Source organism: Pelmatolapia mariae, linkage group LG8, assembly GCF_036321145.2.
Source record: "Pelmatolapia mariae isolate MD_Pm_ZW linkage group LG8, Pm_UMD_F_2, whole genome shotgun sequence".
Lineage (NCBI taxonomy): Eukaryota > Metazoa > Chordata > Actinopteri > Cichliformes > Cichlidae > Pelmatolapia > Pelmatolapia mariae.
In genome coordinates this window covers 24017349-24041850 of record NC_086234.1, presented here as the reverse complement: position 1 = coordinate 24041850, position 24502 = coordinate 24017349, and the positions used below count along the sequence as shown (strand labels likewise).

Here is a 24502-nt window from a genome sequence, read left to right as displayed (position 1 = left end):
TTATTTTAAGGATCATTTTAAGAATCACTACAGTTGTCTTTTGGATAAGAGATAAAGCACTGCGATATGTTCATTTTGTATGCAATTGTTTGTATGCAAGTTCCTGCAGTTGGATGAGTTACTGTTTATATGGGGTTCAGCTCCTCTCATTGAGTGAGGCAGTTTTGTTGAAAAGGCGACAAAGCTGGACTGCTGGGGGCCAAGTGGGGATGTTGAGTTAACACTGCAATTATTTTTCATTTTTGTTTATTTATTTTTTTTGTTGCTTCAGTTTTTTCTCTATTTTAATCAGTGCACTGAAAATATACTGTACTAATCCACAAAAGCCTGGACTCTTGAACAGTTTAAAAGTCTGTCATTTCAGACTTTCACAGAAATAAATAGTGATTGGATGATTTGTGAAAATAATGGAAATTTACAGGTGAAACTTGCTTCTTATGACAGAATGTTAAAAACATTGTTATAAAATTGTGTAACAGGCTTATTTGGTTCATCCAATTATTTGCACATGGCCTGAATCAAAACCATTAAACTACGAATATACAAATCATAGAAGTCCTTGGGGTGAAACAGAAAGGTAACACCACACATTAGAGTTTTTGTAATTTCCATGTTTTGATTTCCTTGGAATAATAGCCTGAAACTGATGACTTTCTCTGCCTTTAGCGCTTCTCTCTTTGTGCATCTCATTACAAAATGCAGCACATTTTACATCCTAGTGATATCTATTTCCCTTCTCTCCTCACATATTTTGCACTTCTGAGAAGGAACACCCTAAAATCCATCCTCTAATCTCTCCATGTAGCCCTGCGCATGGCCTCTACTGCGTTCATAAAACAAAGCACCACAGTAGGAAGGGGAGCAAGGTTAAATGCTCATTTGATCAGTGGAGCAACTGGATGCTGATCTCAAGGGACGCACATGCACACACATTAATTTCTATAAATGCAGACCTGTTAAAGGCATTACACTAAATCAAGTAAGACTTTGAATTCTCTTTCATCTGTCAAATTGATACAGCTTATTTTTTCAAAAATGGAATCACCATTTCTCCATAGTGCAACTCATTTGATTGCAGACGAACCTTTTGAACTAATCAATACAGCACTGATTGTCTGTCGAAAGCACTCAGAGTGAATTGATTATATGGTGACATTGGGATTGACTTCTGCAGAATATGCGTGGAAGTGTTTTTTAGCCATGCTCATGGTGAGGCTTAAAAGGAAGGCTAATGCTGGCCAATCAGTTGGTCAATCAGTTTGTTCCAGAGAGCGGAGTGAAATGTCTCTGATAATTTCTACTGACTTCCCTTACGTTTTCGTTTTACTTTTAATGTCTCCAAAAGGGTTTGACAGTTTCTGATGAATTTGGCACAGGAGTTCCTAGAGGAAAAATCCTTTTGACTTTGGTGATCCCTTGACTTTTTCATCTAGCCCTACAAACATGCCAAACATTTACATATCCTTTAAAATATCAGATGGACTGCTGTGAAAACTAGGCTGCGTCAAAGTATAGCCTCAAAAAACAGCAAGCGTGGCTCAGTGCCCGTCAGTGCTGTTATCCTCTCTTTCATCTTCTTATTTTATTCCTCACTGACCTGGATTTCAATGCAACATTTAAATGTTTCATGTTTAGAACGTTTTATAACAGCTTTCCTGCTACTCCATGAAAACAGGAAAAAGGGGACGCATTGAATGCCTCTCAAACTATACTATGATATAGTAAAGCGAAATTGCCCCATTAATATCTTCTCATTTGTTTGTGGTAGTTTCATATGATTAAGCCTAGATTACACTGCAGTGGTTATTGCATCTGCCCAGATTCTTTTTTTCAAAACATACCAAACAAACAGAGCGAGGGGAAAAAATAATTCACAAACCACAGTGGTGCTATATACTCTGAAGCCTGTTAGGGTAATGATTATTTATTACTGCTGACAGTGTAACATGCATTCATCCAGCCATTTATTTTCTTTCACTTATCACCTATCCAATTCAGGGTCATGGGGGTACTGTCATAGGATGAGGCTAGGATATATACCCTGGACAGGTCGTCAGTCTGTTACAGGGCTAACACAGAGACAGACGACTTATGCTCACATTCACACCTTCGGGATTTAGGATCACCAATTATCAGGCCATGTCCACACTAATATCTTTTCGTTTGAAAACGCATCTTTTTCTCTCCTTTTTGGCCTTCCACCCACACTGAGATGGTGTTTTTGGTCAAGGAAAACTGAGCTTTTTAAAAATGCTCTCCAAAGCGGATACATTTGAAAACGCCGTTTTCGCGTCACAGTGTGGACTGTGAACCCGGAGCTTTTCGAAAACGATGATGCATATTAGTCATATTATGCAGTCATGTGACCAATTAAACTAAGATTACGGAGGGCTTTATACAGTAGTTGTTTTGTTTGCTCTCTATTTTGACAGCCCTATTAACAATTAATATCAGTTTGTACATGCTCCAGATAGCTTTTCTTCACATTCTTTAATTCTCACTCGCTTTTGCAACTTTGTACTTTTGTGTTGCTCGCAGCAAGAACTCCACCTCATTGTCAGTCCATTCAAAAAACTCGGTCCTTTTCTTCGACATTTTGCCGCAACGTTTCTAAGAGCCGGAAAGTAAATAAACAGCAGACAGAAATCATGCAGGTCGAATTGTCTTACGTTTCACGCATGTGCAATACGTTTTCCGTCGTTTCAGTGTGGATGAACAACTCTTCAGAAATGATTGAAAATGATAGTGTGGATGCAGGGCATTTTTAGACGAAAACACCGTTTTCAAATTTATCTGGATTAGTGTAGACGTAGCCTCAGATGTGGGAAACATGCAGACTTTACCCAGAAAGGCCTCAGGCTGGATTCAAACCCAGGGCCTTGTTATTGTGAGGTGACACCACCGTGCTGCCCCTAAAAGTGTACGGTTTATAGGATAATGCTAACGAGATCAGAACTTGTGTTTACAAGATTGTATTTGTTAATATCTAATTAAAAATGCAATATTATTTGTCTCTCACTTTAAGACAAAGATGCAATCTAATATAACGATGCAAATGGTTGAATGCTGTTCTAACGTGCCAGAACTAAAACCCCTTTCACTTGAGTATCATTCAGCCAGGTCTGGCATTTAACATTTTCTGTCTTTTACCCACATCTCTGAAAATCTCTTGACACATCGGTGGTTCCCCCTGCCCCACTTACTAAGATGAACAAAAGACTTTGAAAGGTTGTGAGTCAAGAAGTTTGTGAAACTGACTCGCTGCTGTAATGGTTCAGATTTGTGAGTGATGCAATGACTGATGGTCAGCCTAGGGCTGATTTTTTGTCAGAGATTTGTTTCATAGCAATGAGTTTCCAGCAGGATCTCATGGCCAGCAGCCACAGTGCCTAATTGCAGTTCAACAAGAGGAAATAGGAAGCTGCAGAACATTCTGATGTGGATGATCAGGCATGAGTTTGACATTTTATGCTTTATAAAATTCCAGTTCAAACACGCACGATTTCATAAAAATTGGATGAATAGTTTGGGGAGATTGGTAAAATGAGCATCTACCTCTTTTTTTCTGGGATTTTTGCCAGTATTAAGGTGTTGAAGTTGATTTTAACTCATTTGGTCTGTGACCTAGTAACAAATTAGGAAAACTAGAGGCAGCCAACAATTTTTTAAATATCATTTCCAGTTTCAGTGACCCAAAATTAACCAAATCTAGCTTAATTTGTGTCAGAAGCATTTTAGAAAAGCACATTCCTTTGGCTAAACCAGTACGGTTGAATGTTCCCATGACGACTGAGGGAGACCTAAAAATAGGAAGCTGAGGACTCTTGAGGACAGTGCATTTAATGATGGTTGAAGTGCAGTATGAGGAAGATAAGGTGAGAGATGATGGCAAATCAACAGTTAGGCGTGGGTACCAAGGAACAAGGTCTATTATGGTTTGAAGAGAGAAAATGAAGTGGGACAAAGTGGATGGCTTTGAACATTAATAGCTGTTGGATAGATGAAAGCAGGGTGGATGTGGGATGGGTGGATTTTGCCTTGAAAGGGACTACAGGCTATTAGAATGGAATGATGAAATTGGGAACATACACATAATGAGAGGAAAATCTAAGGAGAACACCCTTGAGGCTCAATTTACTATAATCCTTATCTGTAAAGCTACAGGGCTGTAGATGGTAAAGGGGTATAGACAGTAAGATGAAAACATGCACAATTTAATCTTAATGGAGGGTCTCACATGCCAAGTACTTAACAGTGATAATAATCAGATCTGTTTGCCACTGGTTTTGGTTAAATGAGCCTCTAAACCTTACTGGCCAAAACTATTTTTTATTTTAGAAACTGGAAGAATTCTGAAGAATACGTCACTGGATTTATGTTTTGCCAGATTGTAGGATGACAAGTGAAAAGTACTTACTTTGATGATATGAATGAGCTCCATTTCCAGTTTCCATTGCACTTTTCAGTTTCACTACTGCTTGGAGATTATTCCATAAATTTTCCATGCAGACTATGGTCAACTTTTGAAATCTGCTAGTAACCAAAGGAACTGCATGGAAGTTTTCTGAGCAGGATATAGCTCTTTCCAGAGTTATACAGTGTATACAGTGCGACTGCTAGCAACCTTGAGAAACCACTGGCCAACCAGTTAAGGAATACACATTTTTCCCAAGCAAACTGAGCCATCAGCATCAACCTCCAGTAACCAGTCACCAAAAATGTGTAGGGGAATACACCTTTTTTTTTCGAAGTGGCAGGTGGTTGTCATATTAGCCAAGTGGTCTCTAGGTATGTGTGACTAGAGGCTTAGATAGACTTACCAATAACGTTAAATTTTTTCAGTCCATGCTACAGAGCGACTCTCACAATACTTGTCAGGACATTGTATGCCGAATCATTCTGTTATTCATTGTTATTTTCTAAAATTTATGTTCACTGCGAACATGACTCAGCCCATCTCAGCAGGGTAAACTGTAATCACTGATTGCAGAATTGATTATGGTGCATCCAGATAATTGCTTTCATATTATAAAAGCGAAGCCCCTATTGTGTCTATAGAATAGACCTTAATGATGAGAGCACAGATTAAGCTACTTTGTGTTGTCTGCTTTTGTGTTTGTCATTGGTTAAATGGAAGAAAGAGTTATTAATGCTCTCCTTTGCAAGGTATCATAGCCCTTCAAGATTCGGGCAAATCAACATTGATTCTGGTGCTGTGTAAAGCATTTATTCTTTCCACCTATTTTTTCTTCCATTCGGTGTATATTAAAGTTCAACCTGCAATATAAATATAGACAGAAATTAGTAGGATATATCTTACACTACAGCCTGTATACTAGAGGCTGCGGGGACAGACAGTAAATATTTTAACACTTTACGAAAGATTCACTCTTGTGACAACTAAGACTTCAGGATAAACATTAACCTAAGATCAAAGCTTTTTAAATTCTCTTTTTCATGGATGCCTGGACATTGTGCTTCGTTGCTTCTCTGCATGGAAGAATGGCTACATTGACCATTTTACTGGATTTAAAATCATTTGCACTGCTGTTATTTCTTAATGGTTTCATGCTCAGTTCAAAAGTCTGCATCTGTTATGGTATCGGAGGTCATTACTGCTTATAGATTTGGCAGCTTACACATCTGGAAAGTCACCAACAATAATGAAAGGTATGTATAAGTTTTATAGCAAAATAAGCTGCCATCCAGACATCCTTTTCAGGGAAGGCCTTGCATATTTCAACAAGACAGGGTCAAACACCATACCACTGCTAATTAAAAGAGTAAAAGAGTTTGGGTGTAGTCCAGAACTTTCACCAATTGGGGTAGCTGTAACAGGAGGTAGAGCAGGTCATTCATTAATCAGAAGGCTCCGGTCTGTGTGTCAACGTATCCTTGGGCAAGATTCTGACCCCCTCGCAGTGTGAATGTCTGTGAATATTTGATAGAAAGTACTTATGCGTAGAAAAACAGTGTTTGCATGAATTTGTGTGACTGGGGAATGAGGCATGTTGTATAAAGAAATTTGAGTGGTTAAGCAGAATCTAAAAGAACTATAAAAGAATCAGTCCATTTACCAAATAAACATCAAAAAATGAAAAACATAACAAGGAAAACCCAGGCCTGTTGAGTAGCTGAATCCTATCAGACAAGAGTAGGAAACATTGTTCTCCTGAAAGTCCAGCAACTGGTCTCCACAGTTCCCAGAGATTTCTAGACTGTTGTTAAAAGAAGGGCGGATGCTACACTTTTTTGAGATGTTTTGCTGCCATCAAATTCAAAATTATCTTTTTCTTTAAATGGTACATTTTATCAGTTTAAACATTTGATATGCTTTTTTGACATATTGTCCCAGCCTTTTCAAAATTGCACCTGGAGATAAAGACATTAGGGTCCAGAACAAGCAGACTAGGAGTCACCAAAACCATTATGACACATTCTCTGGAGACCATGAATGTCAGTCCAGTCCAGTTCTGGAAAGTGATTGCTGTGTGTTACATAGATGTGTTGTGTAACTTTATTAAGGCCTGAGGGAGTGAAGGTGAAAGTTGGCTTAACATACAGTTCACTCAGTTTCTTTAAAACAAGGTAAGAAGAGAAACCAAGAGAAAGTAAAAATAACATCATCTTGATTTTTAAGTAATGGTAAATGGACTGGTTCTTACATAGCACTTTTCCACGCTATCTGAGGATTTGAAGCTCTGTATACAACTTACCCATTCAGACTCATTCATACATGCACTTTTTTCAACCAACCTTCCGATTAGTAGATAACTTATAACTTGCTCTACCTCCTGAGCTACAGCCAGACCACTGTGGTCTTTTCACAATTCTCCCTTGAACAAAGTGGTCTTGAGCAGTAGTTCTCCAGGCTTTCTTAAGGTCCTTTTTCTTTGTACATTGGCTGCCATTTTCAGAGGATTGTTTCTTTTTGTTTGTTAAGCCACTTAACTCTGACCTATGAATCAGGAGTCATGAAAAAGGCACCAAACTCAAGGATGAACCAGTGTTACACAGAACTGGAAACTTAGCAAAGAAAAAACACAGAGTTTGTTTCCATTTATTTAGCAGAATCTACAAAAAATGCCAAAGATAAAAGAGTTGAGGAACCTGGATAAGTGGAGGTCCAAAGAAGAAGTGCCAGGCCTAAAAACTAGTGTGTATATATATATATATATATATATGAAAGTAGCATCAATGGAAGAGTAGCTGTTAAGAAGGGACTGAAACCAGGAAAGAAGGCTGAGGTATGCGAAAATGCACAAGAGCATTTTTGGCATAAAAAGAAACAGTGTACCTGGATAGAAACAGGTACAATAGAACATTATCAGTCATTGATTGGCCACCCCAGAGCATGAACCTCAAGATTATTTAAGCAGTGTGGGATCATCTTGACTGAGAAGACATTCAAAGGCTGCTAACACCCCAAGAAGAGGTTTGAAATGACCTTCAGTAAGCCTGGAGAGCTATTTAAAGAAATGTTGAAAAATATTTTTCCAGTGTGTTAGAATTGTACAAACCTGGCATATTTGTCACACTTTCAGATCATCAAATAAATTTTAATATTAGAGAAAGATAACCTGAGTAAATACAAAAAGCCATTTTTAAATGATGATTTAAAATGCTATCTGAACTTGTGAAAGATTATTGTCTCTCTTTGTTAGCTCATGAATTAACTAAGTACAGTTTAAAAAAATCAGTTTCACTACTGACAGCCAGGCCTGATTGCTGTCAGACCTATTGATTTAAGAAATCACCTAAACAGTTAATGACATCATACAGCAGGATGGTGGTAGATAAAAAAATTTCACCCCATCTAAAAGTAGTTAGTAATCGATAAGCTCCTGCATGATTTGGACTATTTGATTCTGAAAAGTAATGATCCTGACATTAAACCCCAAACCACTGAGATCTTAGTGCAGGGGTGGGCAATTCCAGGCATGAAGGGCTGGTGTCCTGCAGGTTTTAGATCTCACCTTGGGTCAACACACCTGACTCACGTGATTAGTTCGTTACCAGGCCTCTGGAGAACTTCAGGACATGTTGAGGAGCTAATTTAGTCATTTAAATCAGCTGTTTTGGTTCAAGGACACATCTAAAACCTGCAGGGACACCGGCCCTCGAGGCCTGGAGTTGCCCACCCCTGTCTTAGTGTGTACTGAATGAAGTACTTGTATCTGTGATACCATTGGCCTTTAGGCTAGAGTTCAGACCATGAGTTTTTACAGTTTGCTGTAGTGCACTCTACACATAAATAGCATAATAACAACGGATCCCGTAACCTTCTGCTGTAAACAAAAGAAGGAACAATGGTCTTTGTAACTAAACTTTGTAAACTAAAAGCAGTATTGAATAATTTTTTTAGCAACTGAATATGAAAGTTGTATGAACACCATTATGCACAATTTCACAATCAGTGTGTTCTTTTTAAGTGGCTATGTTGAGAAGCTTTTGAAGTGATTTTTAGTATGACAATCAAAGAAAATTCATGTTTTTAGAGCATCAGTTAGATACATTACAGCAAACTCAGTTAATGATTACATTGATTATATTCTTTGTTAATTATTTCCCTCCTTCCATTAATCAGTACTATTTGTTTGAGAAGTAGAATTTATAAATGTAGCTTGAAATAAAACCCGGTATCCTCAACAGAGTAAAAACTTTCATGTCTCTGTGCTAAAAATGAAGCTATAACCATTATCCACTTAGCTCATCACACAAAAGAATCTAAGGATATGACAAATAGTCTAAATTTGAACAAATAAATGAATGTAAGTTAAATGGATAAATGTGTATGTATGTATGTGTATAAATGCATGTGTGTGTTTTTAATTCAAGTTATGTGCCACTAAGGTGTAGCTGACTGTAGTTTGTACTTTAAGTGTGGAAATAATTTATAATAGTTAGTAGTTCTCTTTATAACACCAGTTATCTTATGCACAATTTCGTAAATAGGTTGATTGCACATGTCAGTAGTTTGATTTCTTGCCTTTTTCTTCATTTGTGTCAAAACTATTCTCAAGTCACTTCCACCTATTTAATATATTATATAATGGTTGTTAGAGCCCAATCACAATAGGATTTTTAAGACTGATACTGATACCAGCCGAGAGTTCTTTCTTTCAGAACTTTACATGAAATATAAAGATAGTCCCCCAATGTTTGTTATGAGTACTTATTTAAAGGTGTTTTTACTTACGCTGTCTAACTCAGATCAGCTAGTTGTGTTTTTGGTGTTCCAAACACGTTTTGGAAATTTGTAGAGGGCCTTCTGGTGGACGGGCCATGCAACATCAACATAGTTGAAGAGTCCTTCCATGTTTTCTTTACTTTTTACATTTTCATTTTTTGCCCATCGTAAATGCAGATAATACATTTCAAAACAGCTAATATTGGACTATTGGTTAGGCTTCAGTTGATGTAAGATAAATAGTGGTGAACAGAGTTTGAAATGTAATTAGTTGACCGTGCTTGAATTCCCATTCACATAACAAATGCAAAGAGGCTTGCACCTGAGGCTTGATATCTGTGTGCAACAAAAGCGTTTCTACTCACTGCACTTTGACTTTGGATTGCTGCTGTAACATTTAGATAGCTCACTGGGCTTAATTTAATTGGCACAAAACCATATAATGTTCTCCAGATTGCAAAATTGCATTCTTTTTACTTGGGGAATGGAAATTGAATGTGATGAGACCTGGTGTGGAAGATGAAAAAAGAAAAATGTCTGGTGTGATTATGGCTTATGCTGCTGGTGCAACTCGGCGTGAGGTCAAGTTGTCAAAATGAGCCAAGCCTCTAAGAAGTTTCCAAGTTAACAGAGGAGCAAACAAAAAGGTCCTACTTTTTGAAAGTTATCACTAGAACCAGTTGCTTGTGCTTAGCAACCAGATTGCTTAAAACTACCAGTTATAATTGGAAAGCAACTGAAGTGGAACAGCAGAGAATGGGAGCTTCTTTTGTAATTAGCAATCAGGCTGCTCCTGGTATAATTATACACATTTAAAACCAGTGCCCCCATTAAGTTCAGTGCTGTGGCCCCTGTAGTCAGTTTCACTGGCAAAACCCTTCTTCTCATTAAGTTTTTCCAGTTAGAAGAAGAGGAAAAAACTTCAGTCATACATCTGAGTGTATCAAATTGGTCATTCTTCTTCAACCAAGCAGTCAGCCAATCATTTGCATTTTATAGGGTAATTAAAAGAAAATTCTAACATTACATTAAAAAGTTGCTGAAATGTTGCAGCCTTTTAACGTTTTGAGGTCTAAGTCATCACTGGTGTTAAATCTTGACTCTAACCCTTCCCTTAGGGCTGGGATTAGTATGGAGGTCTTTGATAAACATCATCGGTATCCAACATAGCTAAAAACATGGTGTGAGTTTGGAAATGATCAGTAGATCATGTAAAGAAGGTCTGATTGCATTAATGAATGCTGTAGATCTGCTCTTCTTCTTTTTTAAGGGTTTCTTTGACTGTTTTTGTAATGAGTGTATTGTACTGTATTACCCCTGAAATAACTTTAATTTCATTAAATGCCATATTGTTCAACTGGATTTTTAGTTTGGTTCAATTTCTCACTAGGTTTCTTTCTGGCTTCTCTTTAAACCGTAGACATAATTTTTTTCTGTCATGGGCACAAAGAAATGCAATTTATATTCTTTTAAATTGAGCTTTCTTTCTTTATATCCTCATAACTTTGTTCCCTCTCCATGGTTATTCCATTGTGCCGCTGACTGGGGATTCGGTTTGAAAGCCGGTGCACTCAGAATAAATGGCATTTCTGTCATGAAAGCTTTAAAAGTAAGTGCAGATAGTTTTTGACTGCCAATCTGAAAGTGGCAAGAAATCACATTTAGGCAAATGGGTAAAATAATGTGTTTGAGTGTGTCAGACAGGTTATAGTGTAGATGGAAAATAGAATGGGATCTTTTTGATTAGTAAGAAATGATCATTTGTCTCTTGCAGTCATTTGATTGCTGCAAAGCTCTGACAGTTCAACACAAATAAGACAAAACCTTTTATCTCCCAGGATTCTAGTCAACTTTGACATTGTTATACAAACCTGACAATGATAAGCACCTCTACATAACTGTAACAGGAGTCTCCAAGATAAAAAAAAAGGTGCTTCGGCAACTTTTCAGTGATGCACAATAGAAGCTGAAAATGCGTTGTGTACACACGCATTAAGCTTGAAAAGATGCACCGCTGTGTGCTGCTCTCTCTGTCTGGACTTTGACAGCTTATACAAACAGACTGTGATCTGGAGCGAACAATACGTTCAGGGTGAATTACCTAATAAGGTACTGAATACTGGACAATTGCACACGGTGACAATGGCAGCACACATATCCACACATGCACCAATAAAACTTGGGGAACTTCAAAAGAATTCAATTGCAGTTTTGAGTGCTGTTAACATTGATGTTCACTGGTTAATTATTATGCACCATTTGTTACTGAAGATCTTCAGACTGGAGTGTTGTGTCTTGATGTTATGAATTATCAGAGAAATGCTTCAAATAGGCAATTCAGGTGACCTGAAAAATTTGAAAAGATCAGTGTCACTGCCAACAAAGTTTCATCTGCCATACTGTGACAGAAAGGAAGCAATAAAATGAAACCAACTAAAAAATCTCCATAAGATAAAGCTGATATTAATAAATGATAGCCTCTATAGGTCACACTGTTTTGGATTTTATAATAAAACAGCTCTTCGGATTGAAGATTTTTGATGGAAAGATTTTGATTGATAGTTTTATTTTATAACTTTCTTTCTGCCAAGTTTAAGTTTGTCTTGATTGGCTTACACGGACAGCTTTACAGTACTGTGCAAAACTCTTGTCATCCATTATTTCTTTAAAATGGAAAATTGGTGCAGTGATTTATTAAAAACATACAAACATAATACAGGTTGTGGGAGACGAGCATTTGTACAATTCTGGTGAGTTGCAAGTCAATATTTGGCATCATCATCTTTATTTAGCATAGCCTGAACTGTCTTGGGCAAGCTTTCTTTTAATTTCTTTATGCAGTATTCAGGAATAGCTCTCCAGGCTTCTTGATAAATAGTAGTTATTTTTGCCTGTTGTTTAACATATTGTAACAATTTAACAGTTGGTTATTTGCTAAATCATCAGTTACAAATATACACAACACTAGTTCATCCCTTGAGTTGAGTGCAAGGATTTACTGTTGCAAGGACTGGACTGAAAATAAGTGAAAAAGCAGCCAAAATCCAAAGAACTTTGAAAGCGCTTCTGATCACCTGAAGAACTATCGCTTAAGACCACTAAAAAAAAAGCTTACAATAACGTTTGGCTCCTGTGAAAAACCTTAAGAAAAAAGTCCAGACCTCAACATTATTGAAGCAGTGTAGGATCATCTTGACAGAGAATGGGACCAAAGACAGTCAGCATCCAGCAGAGCTTTGAAAGTCCTTCAAGAAGCCTGGAGAACTATTCCTGAAGACTACTTCAGGAAATGACAAGAAAACTTGCCTCGGAGTGTTCAGGCTGTGTTGAAGGATTGAATTGCCCTATATAATTTACTTCCATGGATTTCCATGTACTATATGTTTCAGTAAATCACTTCATCATTTCCATTTTCCTAGCAAAATATAAAGAATTGAGGGGTGACTCAAGACTTTACAGCACTATAGGGCATCCTCCATCCATTTCCTTTTTCCTCTAACCTGACAGCATTTTTGGACTGAAAGCAAAAGTGCACAAAAATCCAAGCTTCATATTCTTCTTCTTTTTTTTTTTATTTCCCCTTTGCCCTCTTTTCCTTTGTATTTCAGGTAATGCTGGCTGCTTCCTATTGGTCACTGCTGGCACCAGCCATCGACATGGCGGAGGATTCTGGGAAGTACGGCTCATTTGCTTTCGTGCCTGTGGCTGTAGGATTCACACTGGGGGCCGCGTTTGTTTACTTCGCTGACCTTGCCATGCCCTTCCTGGTAGGAACTCTGACACATACAGTTTTCTATGTTTCCTGGAGAGCACAAACAATGCTCTTGTGGTGATGTGAATGTAGCAGGTGATCAATTCTTAATGACTGCTTATATGTATTCACGGTCACTTTTCAAAGACTTATCACCACGCACGGGAGCAAGCTATTGATAATTCATGAGGTAAAGAAGAAGAAATGGAGCACATACTGTGGTGTGAATGTGAAGAATTGAGTTCCATGCAGAAATAAACAGAAATACCCACTTAACCTACATAGGGCATATCTGAATTTGAAACCTTGAGGACTAGGTCGGTGAGGTTAATACAGATGAAATTTCTATAAAGGGCATAGAGTAGCATTGCAGTTTTCTTATAATTAAAGTATTGAAATTTAGTACATGCATACAGATATTCTGTGATACAATAGCAGAGAACAGAGCTTTCTACTCACAAAAGAGTTGAATCTTGGCACAGATTTGCCACCCATCTTCCTTTGAGAGGTCTGCAGAAATGCCTAATGTTACCTGAGGCAACACATAGTTGTTAAAAGGACCAAGATTGTGTTTTGTTCCACTTTGCCTGCACTGGTCTTTTGTGTGGTTTAGATAATAGCATAATTGCTGCTGAGTGCAACTGCTGGTTGAAGAATAGAAAACATGACAGAGAAAATGAGTTTGGGCCAAAGCTAGTAGAATGCATCTCGGAGGATTAGTCAATATAAAGTTCTTTGTTGCCTGCTTGGGAACTTTTGTAGATGATAGCTTTTGAAATACTCCAGTGTTTGCATATTGATACACTTTTTTGCCAAAGGCCAGCACACCTGTAAGCCTGATAGACCCAAGAAAAGAGCTTGTGTAACGTAACCATGGAACTGTGGTTCCATAAATGGAGACATTACCCTGACATTTATTACAGTTTCTTTCAGACTATGTTATTTGCATGCTTTTTTCCATAGACAATCAAATTATAAGCTTATTTTTTCTCATTTTTTTCTACTTCTTTGAATGGTATATAAATGACTGACACCTCAGTCAAAACAAACTTTAAGCGAACTTTTTAGCTAACTTTTAGGCTTAATAAAACTCTAAATGGGTAAATATAGAAATGGGTGATTTTAAAATGGGAGCTTAAATCATTTTTGGAGCTACTGTCAAGTTGCCATTAAAGGAATTGGATTTTTTTGGAGCTTTCAATACTGGGAGTGCACTGAGCATAGATAGAGGAGGTAGATAAAGAAGAGATGCACACCAATCAGCCACAACATTAAACCACTGACCTGTGAAGTGAATAATATTGATCATCTCGTTAAAAGCCAGTGTTCTGCTTGACAGCTTCGGGTTCTGGCATTCAAGTGATTATCGCTTTGACATGTACAGCCCACCTAAACATTGGCAGAGCAAGCACTATCCCGCGTTGGATCGACTCTCCCTGATGGCAGTGGCCCCACCCGCAGCAGAGCCCATCATGCTTAAAACTGCTGGAGAACAACTCGAGAAACATGGCAAAGGTGTTGAGCCAGCCTAATAACTGCCCAGATTGCAGCTTGAATGAGTGTCAGCAAGACATTTGGAAACAGACTTGATCCACTTGGCTATTGTCTTTATGCTTTAGTCTTCATTTAGTCTTCGTCCCAAGAAGAATAGATTCACAGAATAAGTTAGATTCACACGAGTGTGATGTTTAGGACAGGAAAAGGTGTTCAAATAACTTCAGTCCAACAGATTTATAATGATGGAAAGGTTAATTCTGTAGCTGGTTTGTCATTTATTAGTTTGTCAACTCAGCCTGTTTCTCATCTTTCTTCAAAAGAAACAGAGAGAATATGAATATGTGTAAAACACTGACAGAGATCTGCAAACCTCTACAAATTACAACAAAGCTGATCTGTACAGCTTAACTTTTATTAACGATCCTTTAACCCTTTCCAAAATCGCCCATGTCTTATTAATGCAGATTTTTGCAATCTCTAATGATACAAAAAACAGGTCTGAGCCTTCAGACATGCGCCAGCACAGGAATGTGGAGTGACAGTAGTGGATGTGGGATGCAGCCACAACAGTCAGAGCAGCAGAGAACAGCTGTTGCCTTAAGCTCCTGCAGTCACACCAGGACAGAAGCAATCACTTGAATTACATATGAAGGAGTGCATAATGTCGCTGTCATGCACACTCATATAAGATGACACGCACTCGCATAAACACAGCGTACACGCATATCCCGGTGAGGATGACGAACAGTGAAAGCGAGGGTGATGAAAAGCATGCGTTCAAAGATTTGGTTGTGCGTCTTTGATCAAATCTACGATGCACATTTGAAAATGTAGAAAAAACACAAGGGTTGTAATTTTAGGGTTTGATATTAAGACCATCAGTTAAGTTCAGATTTCATAACCTTCATTCAGTTATCAGCAGAGTTGTGTCATTGTGCAGGATAAAGCTTGACTGTTGTTGCGTGGCGTATTTGAACCTCATAATCCGATATTAAAACCTGGCAACTTGATGTGAGGGAAAGCTAATGAAGTTAGGGGCCGTCTCAATACTAAGAAATCAGGGAAGATTAATAGACTGTATATAAATGATAGACATAGCCTCTGGGTAGGAAAATTGAAGTCACTGTGGAAGCACCTTAAAGGGCTTCAAACCTTCATTCTGTCAACTACTGCAAAACAACCCAAAGCTCTCTTGATCTATGGCATCAGTAAGTTTTCCTGATGGGGTTATGTTCTTAAGTGATAACATACTTTCTGAATGAAAGGCAAATACCGTTCTTCGGTTTCTAAGGGAGATCCACCCTCCAGTTTATGCAAAACCATGCAGGCTTCACGAGAGGATTGTGGCCAATTGATGATGTCAGCCATCTTTCAGATACAGCCTGCAGAATAAATGAGGGACATTAGAGAACAGTTTTTCTAATTTTCTTGTTTGTGCAAAAAAAGAAAAAATGCAAATGGTCACGACAGGACAGTAGTATAACACTAATGAGGTCAGGGTTTTTACTTTGAAAATTGAGCAGTTAAATGGCAGATATGACTGGACTTCCTGTTCTCCTCACCTGCTGTGTGCAGACTGACACATTGTCACATTACTGCTTGTCACAGTCTTGTTTCTTTCTTAAGCAACTCCTTTTATTTTAGGATCACTTAATGGTGGTGAATGCTCCCATCCTAAATCAAATGAGATAAATGTTTCTCCTCCTGGAAGGAAAAAAATCATTTCTATAAGACCAGGACAAAAAGCAATCTAATGCTTGGGAGAAGAGAAAAAAAAGAAACACCTAATGTTATAATTTACTGCCTATCTTTCACTCCATCACTTCACCTCTTCGCATTTCAGCAGGGGCTAATTGGGCTGCTGACCTTCCTTTCCGTAAGCCACCCATGCAGCAGTTTAATACCTGTACTCCACTGGTAGTCTTAGTAATAGGGCAGGAGATAGCAAGTACAACAATGGGCAAACAAAAACATTTCTCAGAGCTTCAGCAGGGACGTGTTGGTGAAAAGAGTTCAGAGCTGTAAAGATTTTTTTAATCTATTGTATTCTCGACACACCATAGCACACAGGGTACATTGTAAACTGTAGATAGCTATCAACTAGATAACTCTTTTATGCACTTGGAAACAACATGAAATACATCCTGGTGTTCTCCCAAGAACACTTTCATAATCTGGTCCTATTTCCTGCTTGACTTATGATGCATATATGTGTTCTGAGGTGGGCTCATCAAACTCTTGACAACTTTACAAACTTGCTTGTGGAATTGCAAATTCGAGAGATTTGTTAAAGCTTAAGCTTAATTTAACACTTCCTAATTACCATGTAAGACGACCTGCTGTGCTCGATTTGTGGGCGAGTTTTCTCTACAAACGTGGTCCCTAATTTCACATCATTAAATCCAGGAAATTAGCAGGTGGATACACAGCGTCCCTACCAGTGTTAGTATGAGCGTCAAGGGACCCAAAATAGATAGAAAATGGTTAGTCATAGAACTATAAATACTAAAAAAACCCTTTTGCTAAAGCAAAGTGCTAGATAATTAGGTGGTGGGCATTCAAAAATCAGACACGGTGAGTGTTATTTCACATTTGAGTGTAATGGAAGACGGTGTTGAACAGCAGCTGTGACGCTGCCTGTTCTTTTTTAACTTCAGTTTTTTTGTCAAATCTGGTCTATCGGAAAACAGATTAAATAAAAAACCTGAGTGTTGAACCCTTCAGTAAGATCTGGGGGATCATGAATGCAGTGGTTGAGTGGTTGTTTTGGATTAACTTGTCCTCTTAGATGGTAGGGCACTGAAAATAAATGGAAAGTTCTTCAGAGTGATCACCCGTGATCACTGTTTGATGAAACATCTTGATGCTGATGGGACTTGTGTTTTCCAGAATCCCATTCACAGGGCATGAAGGGTCAACGAGTGGTTTGATGAGTATGAAAATGATGTAACCCATATGCCCTGGCCTTTACAGTCATTAGATTAGATAGTGGACAGTTGACAGCAACTTTCACTTTCAATAAATGAGGGAATATTTTTTGGAAGAATGTTTTCATTGAATCCTTTTTTAAAACTAGAATTTGAAACTATTGAGATTAACAGTCTCTTTTGTGAGTGTCCTTCACCCAGATGGGAAGCAGTATGTAGTGTCATATTAGATGTCATTAACCCTCATAAGACTGGCAACCTGCCCAGGATGTACCCTGGCTTGTACCCTATTGTAGCTGAGATAGGCTCCAACCCTACGTAACCCTGATAAGAATAAGTGAAAGAGGATGGACGGATGGGGAAGAAACTGTAGCTGCCAGAGAAAAGAGCATGCAGGTTCAAACCTAGAATAGTGCGAGTGAGCGTTCATGCTGCTTCTTTGCCTTGCTAATTGTGTTTGATAGTCTTAAGTGATGAGGCGTTGAGTTGGCAGCATGTGGTGGTCCAGTACCCTAAAACATGTTTTTGAGTCTGTCAAACTGAATATTGTGAACAGTATTGGTGTAAACTGCCCCGCATGCCTGGTCTGTTGTGTCTTTAGCAAGTAAAGGTTTGGAGTTTCAGTCTGCAAGTGTTTAAAGCAATGTTTTTAGCAGTTTCTAGTAGTTAGCTCGACCGTCTGTCTTGCTGTTCCTGTTGTTCAATCTTACTGTAAAATGGACAAACTGCAGGATCTTTGAATGTCTTGGCAGTCATTTGTCTTCTGTTGATCTCAGCATACATAGAACCACAAGTGGACTTTTATTACATATCCTTTTTGACTTTTGTTTTCTTAACATGTTACATTTGTCATTTTATTCTTCATGGGCGTTTTTATTTCTTATTCTCCAGTCTCGTAGTTTCTCCTCAGCTCCCTGAAGCTCTCCTTCATTTTCATTTTATCACATATTCGCACTGCTAGTTCAGTCCCCCTCCAACGACTGGCACCATGGTGACAGTAGTGGAAATGTTGGGCAATAGTAATAGCTTGCAGGAAATCAACTAGGAACCTGTGGGGGGCCATCCGTGTTTGGACAGCTGCTGCTGGCCTGACTTTTACTGGCTCTTCAACAAACACGGAAGCTGAATAAGAAGAACAACTGGGAAAGGGTAAGATGGACACAGAGGGGGGGTTTGGGCTGACAGGGAGAGAACGATGACGGTGATAAGGTACGAGATGGGAACAGGGTGACGATGAAACAGAAAAGGAGTGACGTTGGCAGACAGCAGGAAGGACCTGACAGAGCCTTTCAGCTTGGTGATAAAACCAAGTAACCAAGACAGTGTGAATCTGTTCCAGTAAGACATTTTTCTTCGCATGCATCTTCGCTTTACACCTCTTCAACTAAAGGAATATGAAGGGCATGAATAATAACTGAGTTTCTTAGAAGAAATTGTTTTCAGAAGCATGTAATGCAGGTTCAGTGTTTATTCATAAACCCTCTGTGGGTGGATTGTTTTTGTTCCATCAAAAAAGCATGAGCAGGAATAATGAAAGCCATAAACCTCCACACCTGCCAAGTAATTGCTGAGTAATTAGTATTAGATTAAAAGAGATGGTGTTATTATTGCAGATGTCCTGAAGACAACACATCTGCTTTCATTATTTATTTATTTATTTGACATTAAATTTCCGCGGTGCTCTTTCTCAGCCCGGACAATCACTGCTACAAGCACAATGCACCAGGTTAAGTGTGTCTGAACAATGAGTGCAAACCAAAGAGCAACCGGGTCCGCCAGCTTCCTCCCACAGTAGAAAAAAAATCAGTTTTCAGTTAACTGGTGTTTCTAAACTGGATTTACTTGAATGTGAATGCAGGGAGGATGAAATAAATGTGTGTGAAATGGTGAAGGTGACTTGTAGTCTAGGAATAAGTCTATCCTATTCCATGTTTTGATTAGGGATTATATACAGCTTTCATTATTCCATCCTTCCAACCATCCCTTGTGAAATAAGAATGCGGAATTGTTTTCTATTCTTTGTAGCAGCAATGACACAAAATAATGAATACGGCAATATATCATCCCCTTATCCCTTTAGATACCTTATCAATACTCTGGTGGTACTGTTCTTGATTGTGGTGCCAATTATGAAATACATGAAGACAACTGGAAGTTTATTAATTTGTTGTGAAGAACAAACTCACAAAGGGAAAATGACAGAAAGCTAATCACAGGGCTAATTAGGTGAACTGGCACATTATTAAATTTGAAAAACAATGATATTATGTAACCACAGTGATAAAGCACTACATTACTGTGCAAATATTTATATATTTTTCTAGGAAGCTGGGAAATGTGTGCATCAATTTATTGAAACATGTGCAAACGTACATGGGAATGCAATATCTAAGGCACAAACAGTTCTGTCGAGCTTGAAAGTCAGTATTTGGTCACTATGATCCCACAATGCTTCAGTAATGTTGAGGTCCGGGCTCTGGGGAGGCCAGTCCTTGACCAATAGTGTTCTCCTGTGTGTTTTTCTATCCAGATATGGTTTTACTGCATTGTCTGTGTGTTTAGGATCATTGTCATGTTGATGCCAATCACACACTTTCCAGATGGTATTGCATGGTGGATCAGATCCCTGAGATCCCCAGCAGCTCTGGCTGACACACTGCACACCATGCAGAGATAGGCCAGGTTTTTTGAGTTTGTAATAACTGTTTGTGAATCACATTCTTGTTGCAAAAATATGATTTTATGCCAGGAAAACTGTGTTGTCTTTTGTATTTTTCACAAATTCATCTGAAGAAATGGGAACAATGATATGTTGTTGTGACAGGCTGCTAGTAACACAAAACTGTCTAATGATACAATTTAAAATTGGTTCTTTGCTAAATTGTCTGTGTAGACACAACACTGGTTCATCCCTTGAGTTAGGTGCCTTTTTATGCTTTAATCATTCATAGTGAGTCAGTGTTAAGGGACGTAAGAAACAAACAATCAAAAGCCATTCCTCTGTAAATGATCAGGTCCAATAACAATTACAAGAAAGCCTAGCTCCTTGAAGGAAACATATAAAGAAATGAGGTGTGGTTCAAGACTCTTTCACTTTATTGCCTCTGTTTTTTGGGGGGTTATGTCCTCTATTTGAGTTACTCCAATGACGTGTTTATGATTGTCTTGTGGTGGACTGAGTATCACTATCATGGTAATCATAGTGATAATATAACAGTTTTACTCTGTGGGTTCATGGACCACATTATTTTGATCCAAAGGGTTCATCTCAGTAACAGCACCTTACCTTGCACTATTTTTCATGGAAGTCTTACTTTGCTGTGTCGTGTCTAAAATTGACTCTGTGTATGAGCCTTGCTCTTCTGCCCTCAGTCTGAAACCAGTGTATAGAAACTGACCTGACCTTATGTCAGTAAGAACCTATGATTACAAGTCACCTGTTTTTGCTTTCTTCTGAGTTTTATTAGTAGTTGGATAAACACAGAAATGGAAGTCTTGAATTCAGTTCTACTAAAGCTCTTGTCAGTTTTTGTCCATCTTTTGTCCTTTGGTTGAAGACTAAGAGAGAAGAAATGTTATGGGAGCAAGCCATTGCAGGATTACACGGTTTTAGAAAGCAGTGGCACTTGACCTTGAAAGAATTGATGGAGTTTAAGGCAGGATAAAGAGAGCAAGAGTAATAAAAAAAGGAGCAGAGTGTCCATGTTCCATTTTTAATCATTGGTTTTCAAACTCTCACATGTGCTTCTCTAACAATACACGTGAAGAGACTCTGATGTGACTCCACACTTGAAGTAGCACAGCGCTACTTTCTTACCTCCTTGTTCTAACCTGAGCTAGCCATCACCATAACAACATATAGCCCTCAGGAATAAAGGAAGTGTTGGCCAGAGGTGGGAACATTACACCATACTGTACAGTATATCACCAGAACTCGGTTTGTGTCCACAGCGTGCAGGGGGCACTTAGCCAAGAGGGGAGGATTAACAATGACCAAAGCACAGCAAACACATTTACTGGACTGGGATTTTTAGTCATGGTAACTCAAAGTGAAAGTCCCAAACAATAAATCTCTTTAACAGTAAAATAACACCACACTTTGCACAATAGTTTTAAAACTCTAGCCTTCACCTTGAGTGACTGGGTGAGAGAGTGACATGGATGCACACGAAATACCAACCGATTTAAGCAAATTTCTTCAGTCGGTCTCAAGAGTTGTTTGTAGAAAACTGAACCCATGAAACGAACTTTATTGTGGCCGTCAATCTGCTGACTTTATTATAGGATTCAGTCCATTAAGATGGACTGAATCTGCACATTTCCATTAAGGAGCCATTAAATAAAAGCTTGAAATTTGCAAATATGAGCCATTCCCTATTCAAATTAGGACAGTTCATTTAAGAAGCATTATCTTCTTTTGGCCTCTCTATTATCACCTACTTGCTTTTCTTCCTCCCACTCAGATGGAGCTGTCAGCAGAACTGATGACTCGTGACCAAGGGCCTTACTAAGTAGAGTGGGTTAGTAATACAACCATTTATTGCTGTTAACAGGCCTGAAGTTTTACAGGGTATTCTGTGCTGTTGGTCATGGTGGAGTTAAGAGTGATAATGCCAGGTTACTACATGTTTTTGGTAGGTCACAAACACAGTAAAAATAAACTGCTGCCACAGTACCACACTGTCTAACAGCAGAAATGTCAGTAAAAACGAACAGTAAGAGGAAATCAATGAATAAAACACCCAGCTGAGCACAGATTGATTAAGGAAAGAACTGCCACTCCTCCATTATCTATTACACCGACCCTCTCACACATTTAGTTCCTGTGAAAAAACTAATCATCAGAATTGTCTCTGAAAATGGGAATAACAAGAGCTTTGATATTCCATCGGTGCACATGCCAGGAAAATACCTTCAAACGCCTTCAGATATGACTGCGACAGTGGTGGGGCTTGGCCCTAATAACAGGGTCAGAATCACACAGAGCAGAGATCGTCACGCTTCAGTTCACCTAATTGTTACCGATTTAGATTTAGCAGGGTCTTTTTTTTTCAAGAAGATAGAGCAGAAAAAATAAAAACGTGTCAGTGTGGAGTATTCCTCTCTGTGAATCGATAGAAAGCAGTAGCACCTAGTCACGGTCAGCTTACCGTGTAGGGTAAAAAAGAAAGACATTCTGTGCCCTCTGAGTGTGTCTTTAATTGGTCAAATACAGCCCAAATCACAGCACAGTAATTCTTTTTAACTAATGTGTGGTGATTTTGTCAGATAGCGTGTGATTAACAAGTCAGAAACGGGTTTAAGGACTCCCCGGCTGTTGCTGTGACACTAACTGAGGCTTTCTAGCTGAAAGAAGCTCTGAATGACCCAAAACATCAAAACATTTGCATCCCGGAGGCTTCACACAGCTGTTTCTACTGACAAGACAAATTCAGCTCATACAAACAACAATAAATCAAGTTCATGTTTATTCCTTTCCTCGTATATATATTTATTCTGTGTTTGTATACTCTCTGGATGGGCCATCACTGACCTGGCCCATTACGGGCTTGCTCTGATTCTGTTTACACGTATGACCTCACAAACACTATCCCTGCAAAAGAAGACGTCTATAATAATACGGCCATCTGGAGAAGTTCGAACGGGGCCAGTGACTCTTAGCTCCTTTAACTTTTCCTTGTTTTTTATACCACCCACGTTTGCTGTCAAACACTCCCCTCTGTCGTAGAAGGTCCCCATCCTGTTCTCGTTCAGACGTCTTGCATCTTTATTAACCATCTGCACAGAAGAGCTTAGCTGGCTGTAGTACATTGTTTTGCATGCGTAATGAAATGTAGCTGAAATCTGCTTTCTGCTTGTTCACACTGTACTGCATAATGAAGTAAACATGGTTGTTTGGAGAAATTCTCTCCCTGCTTTTTTTTTTTTCTTTAAATCCTCTTTAGCTGATTTGTTGAGCTTTGATTAGCAGGGACCGTCTTAACATACCACAGGGAATAATGTGGTTAAGCTGACTTGTGATTTTCTTCTTCTTCTTCTTCTCAGCTGCGGTTATTGACCAGTTTGTCATCGGTCTTTGAGCTCAAATCTCATTTGAGCTGGGTATTAGGATTCTAACATAATTAAATACTGGAGGGAATAATTTGTCAAACAGCCGGCTGCTTAGATTGAATATACAAGAATGTATTTACAGATAATAATTTTTCGTGTTCTAGAAAAAATTTAAAAAGGAAAATTCTAACAGAAAAAAGCAAAGGAGATATCTTTTATGCAATTTTGAAAAATGGAGAGAAGCAAAGATGATGCATGACGAGATAAACTGCACTTATAATTTTTCAAAAACAAGCAATTAGAATGTCATTTTAAGCTCTATTAAACTTTTGACTTCTCTTGAATGTTTTCCCTTATTTTCTGTCATTTATCATTAAAACTTTCCAATAATGTGTTCAGCATGTTACATTAGAATAATATGCTGCCATGATGCAGTCTCACCAAACCCAAAGTTAGGTTTCACCTCGGATTGTACCGGTATTAATTTTGTTGCTGAGTAATTTTTCGTCATTCTTTTCGTCAACTAAATAAACAACTGTTGTTATTTTGTATGTGAGGGGCCCGTTACTCGTGTAAAAACGGTGTCGTTGGAAATCCGTGAATATTCGCCCCCAGCAGCCAACGCAATGGGCAGGAGTAAAAGTCCAACAATAAGCAGAGTTAGAAATGAGCATTACAGGTCCACTTTAAAGGTACAGATCAGCAAAATACTCTGACTTTTAGTCTCACGATTGGATTTCCAATTGTCAGAATATCACGAGGATGATGATTTTGCTGGATTTGCTTTTGCTGTGTTTGTTCTTAATTGCCCCTCACCTACAACTGTGACAGATATGTTATTTGTGGTTTTCAGTTCAGTACACCTACAGAGCAGCTGAACTCCCCTAACAGCCTACACTTGTAACACGACTTTCATCTAATAAGTTCTCTTAACTGATGATTTGAATTGCTCTATCTTTCTCTTTCCTCTGCTGAAGAGGCGGTTTGAGAGATATTTTCTGGTGGTAAAGTAGATAAATGACCATCTCAATAGCTAAAAAAACCAACGGAAACTCAAGCATTGTCTCACTGGCCACCATTTTCCAA

General features: G+C 38.5%; 1 protein-coding gene across 1 annotated transcript in view; it reads left to right on the top strand.

Annotated features, from left to right (window-relative positions):
* LOC134633282 (zinc transporter ZIP11-like) overlaps positions 1–24502 on the top strand; it is a 153953-nt gene that overhangs the window by 20020 nt on the left and 109431 nt on the right. The window contains exon 4 of the mRNA XM_063482160.1: positions 12799–12957. Within this exon, the coding sequence (XP_063338230.1) occupies positions 12799–12957 (159 nt within the window). The remainder of the gene's footprint in view (positions 1–12798; positions 12958–24502) is intronic.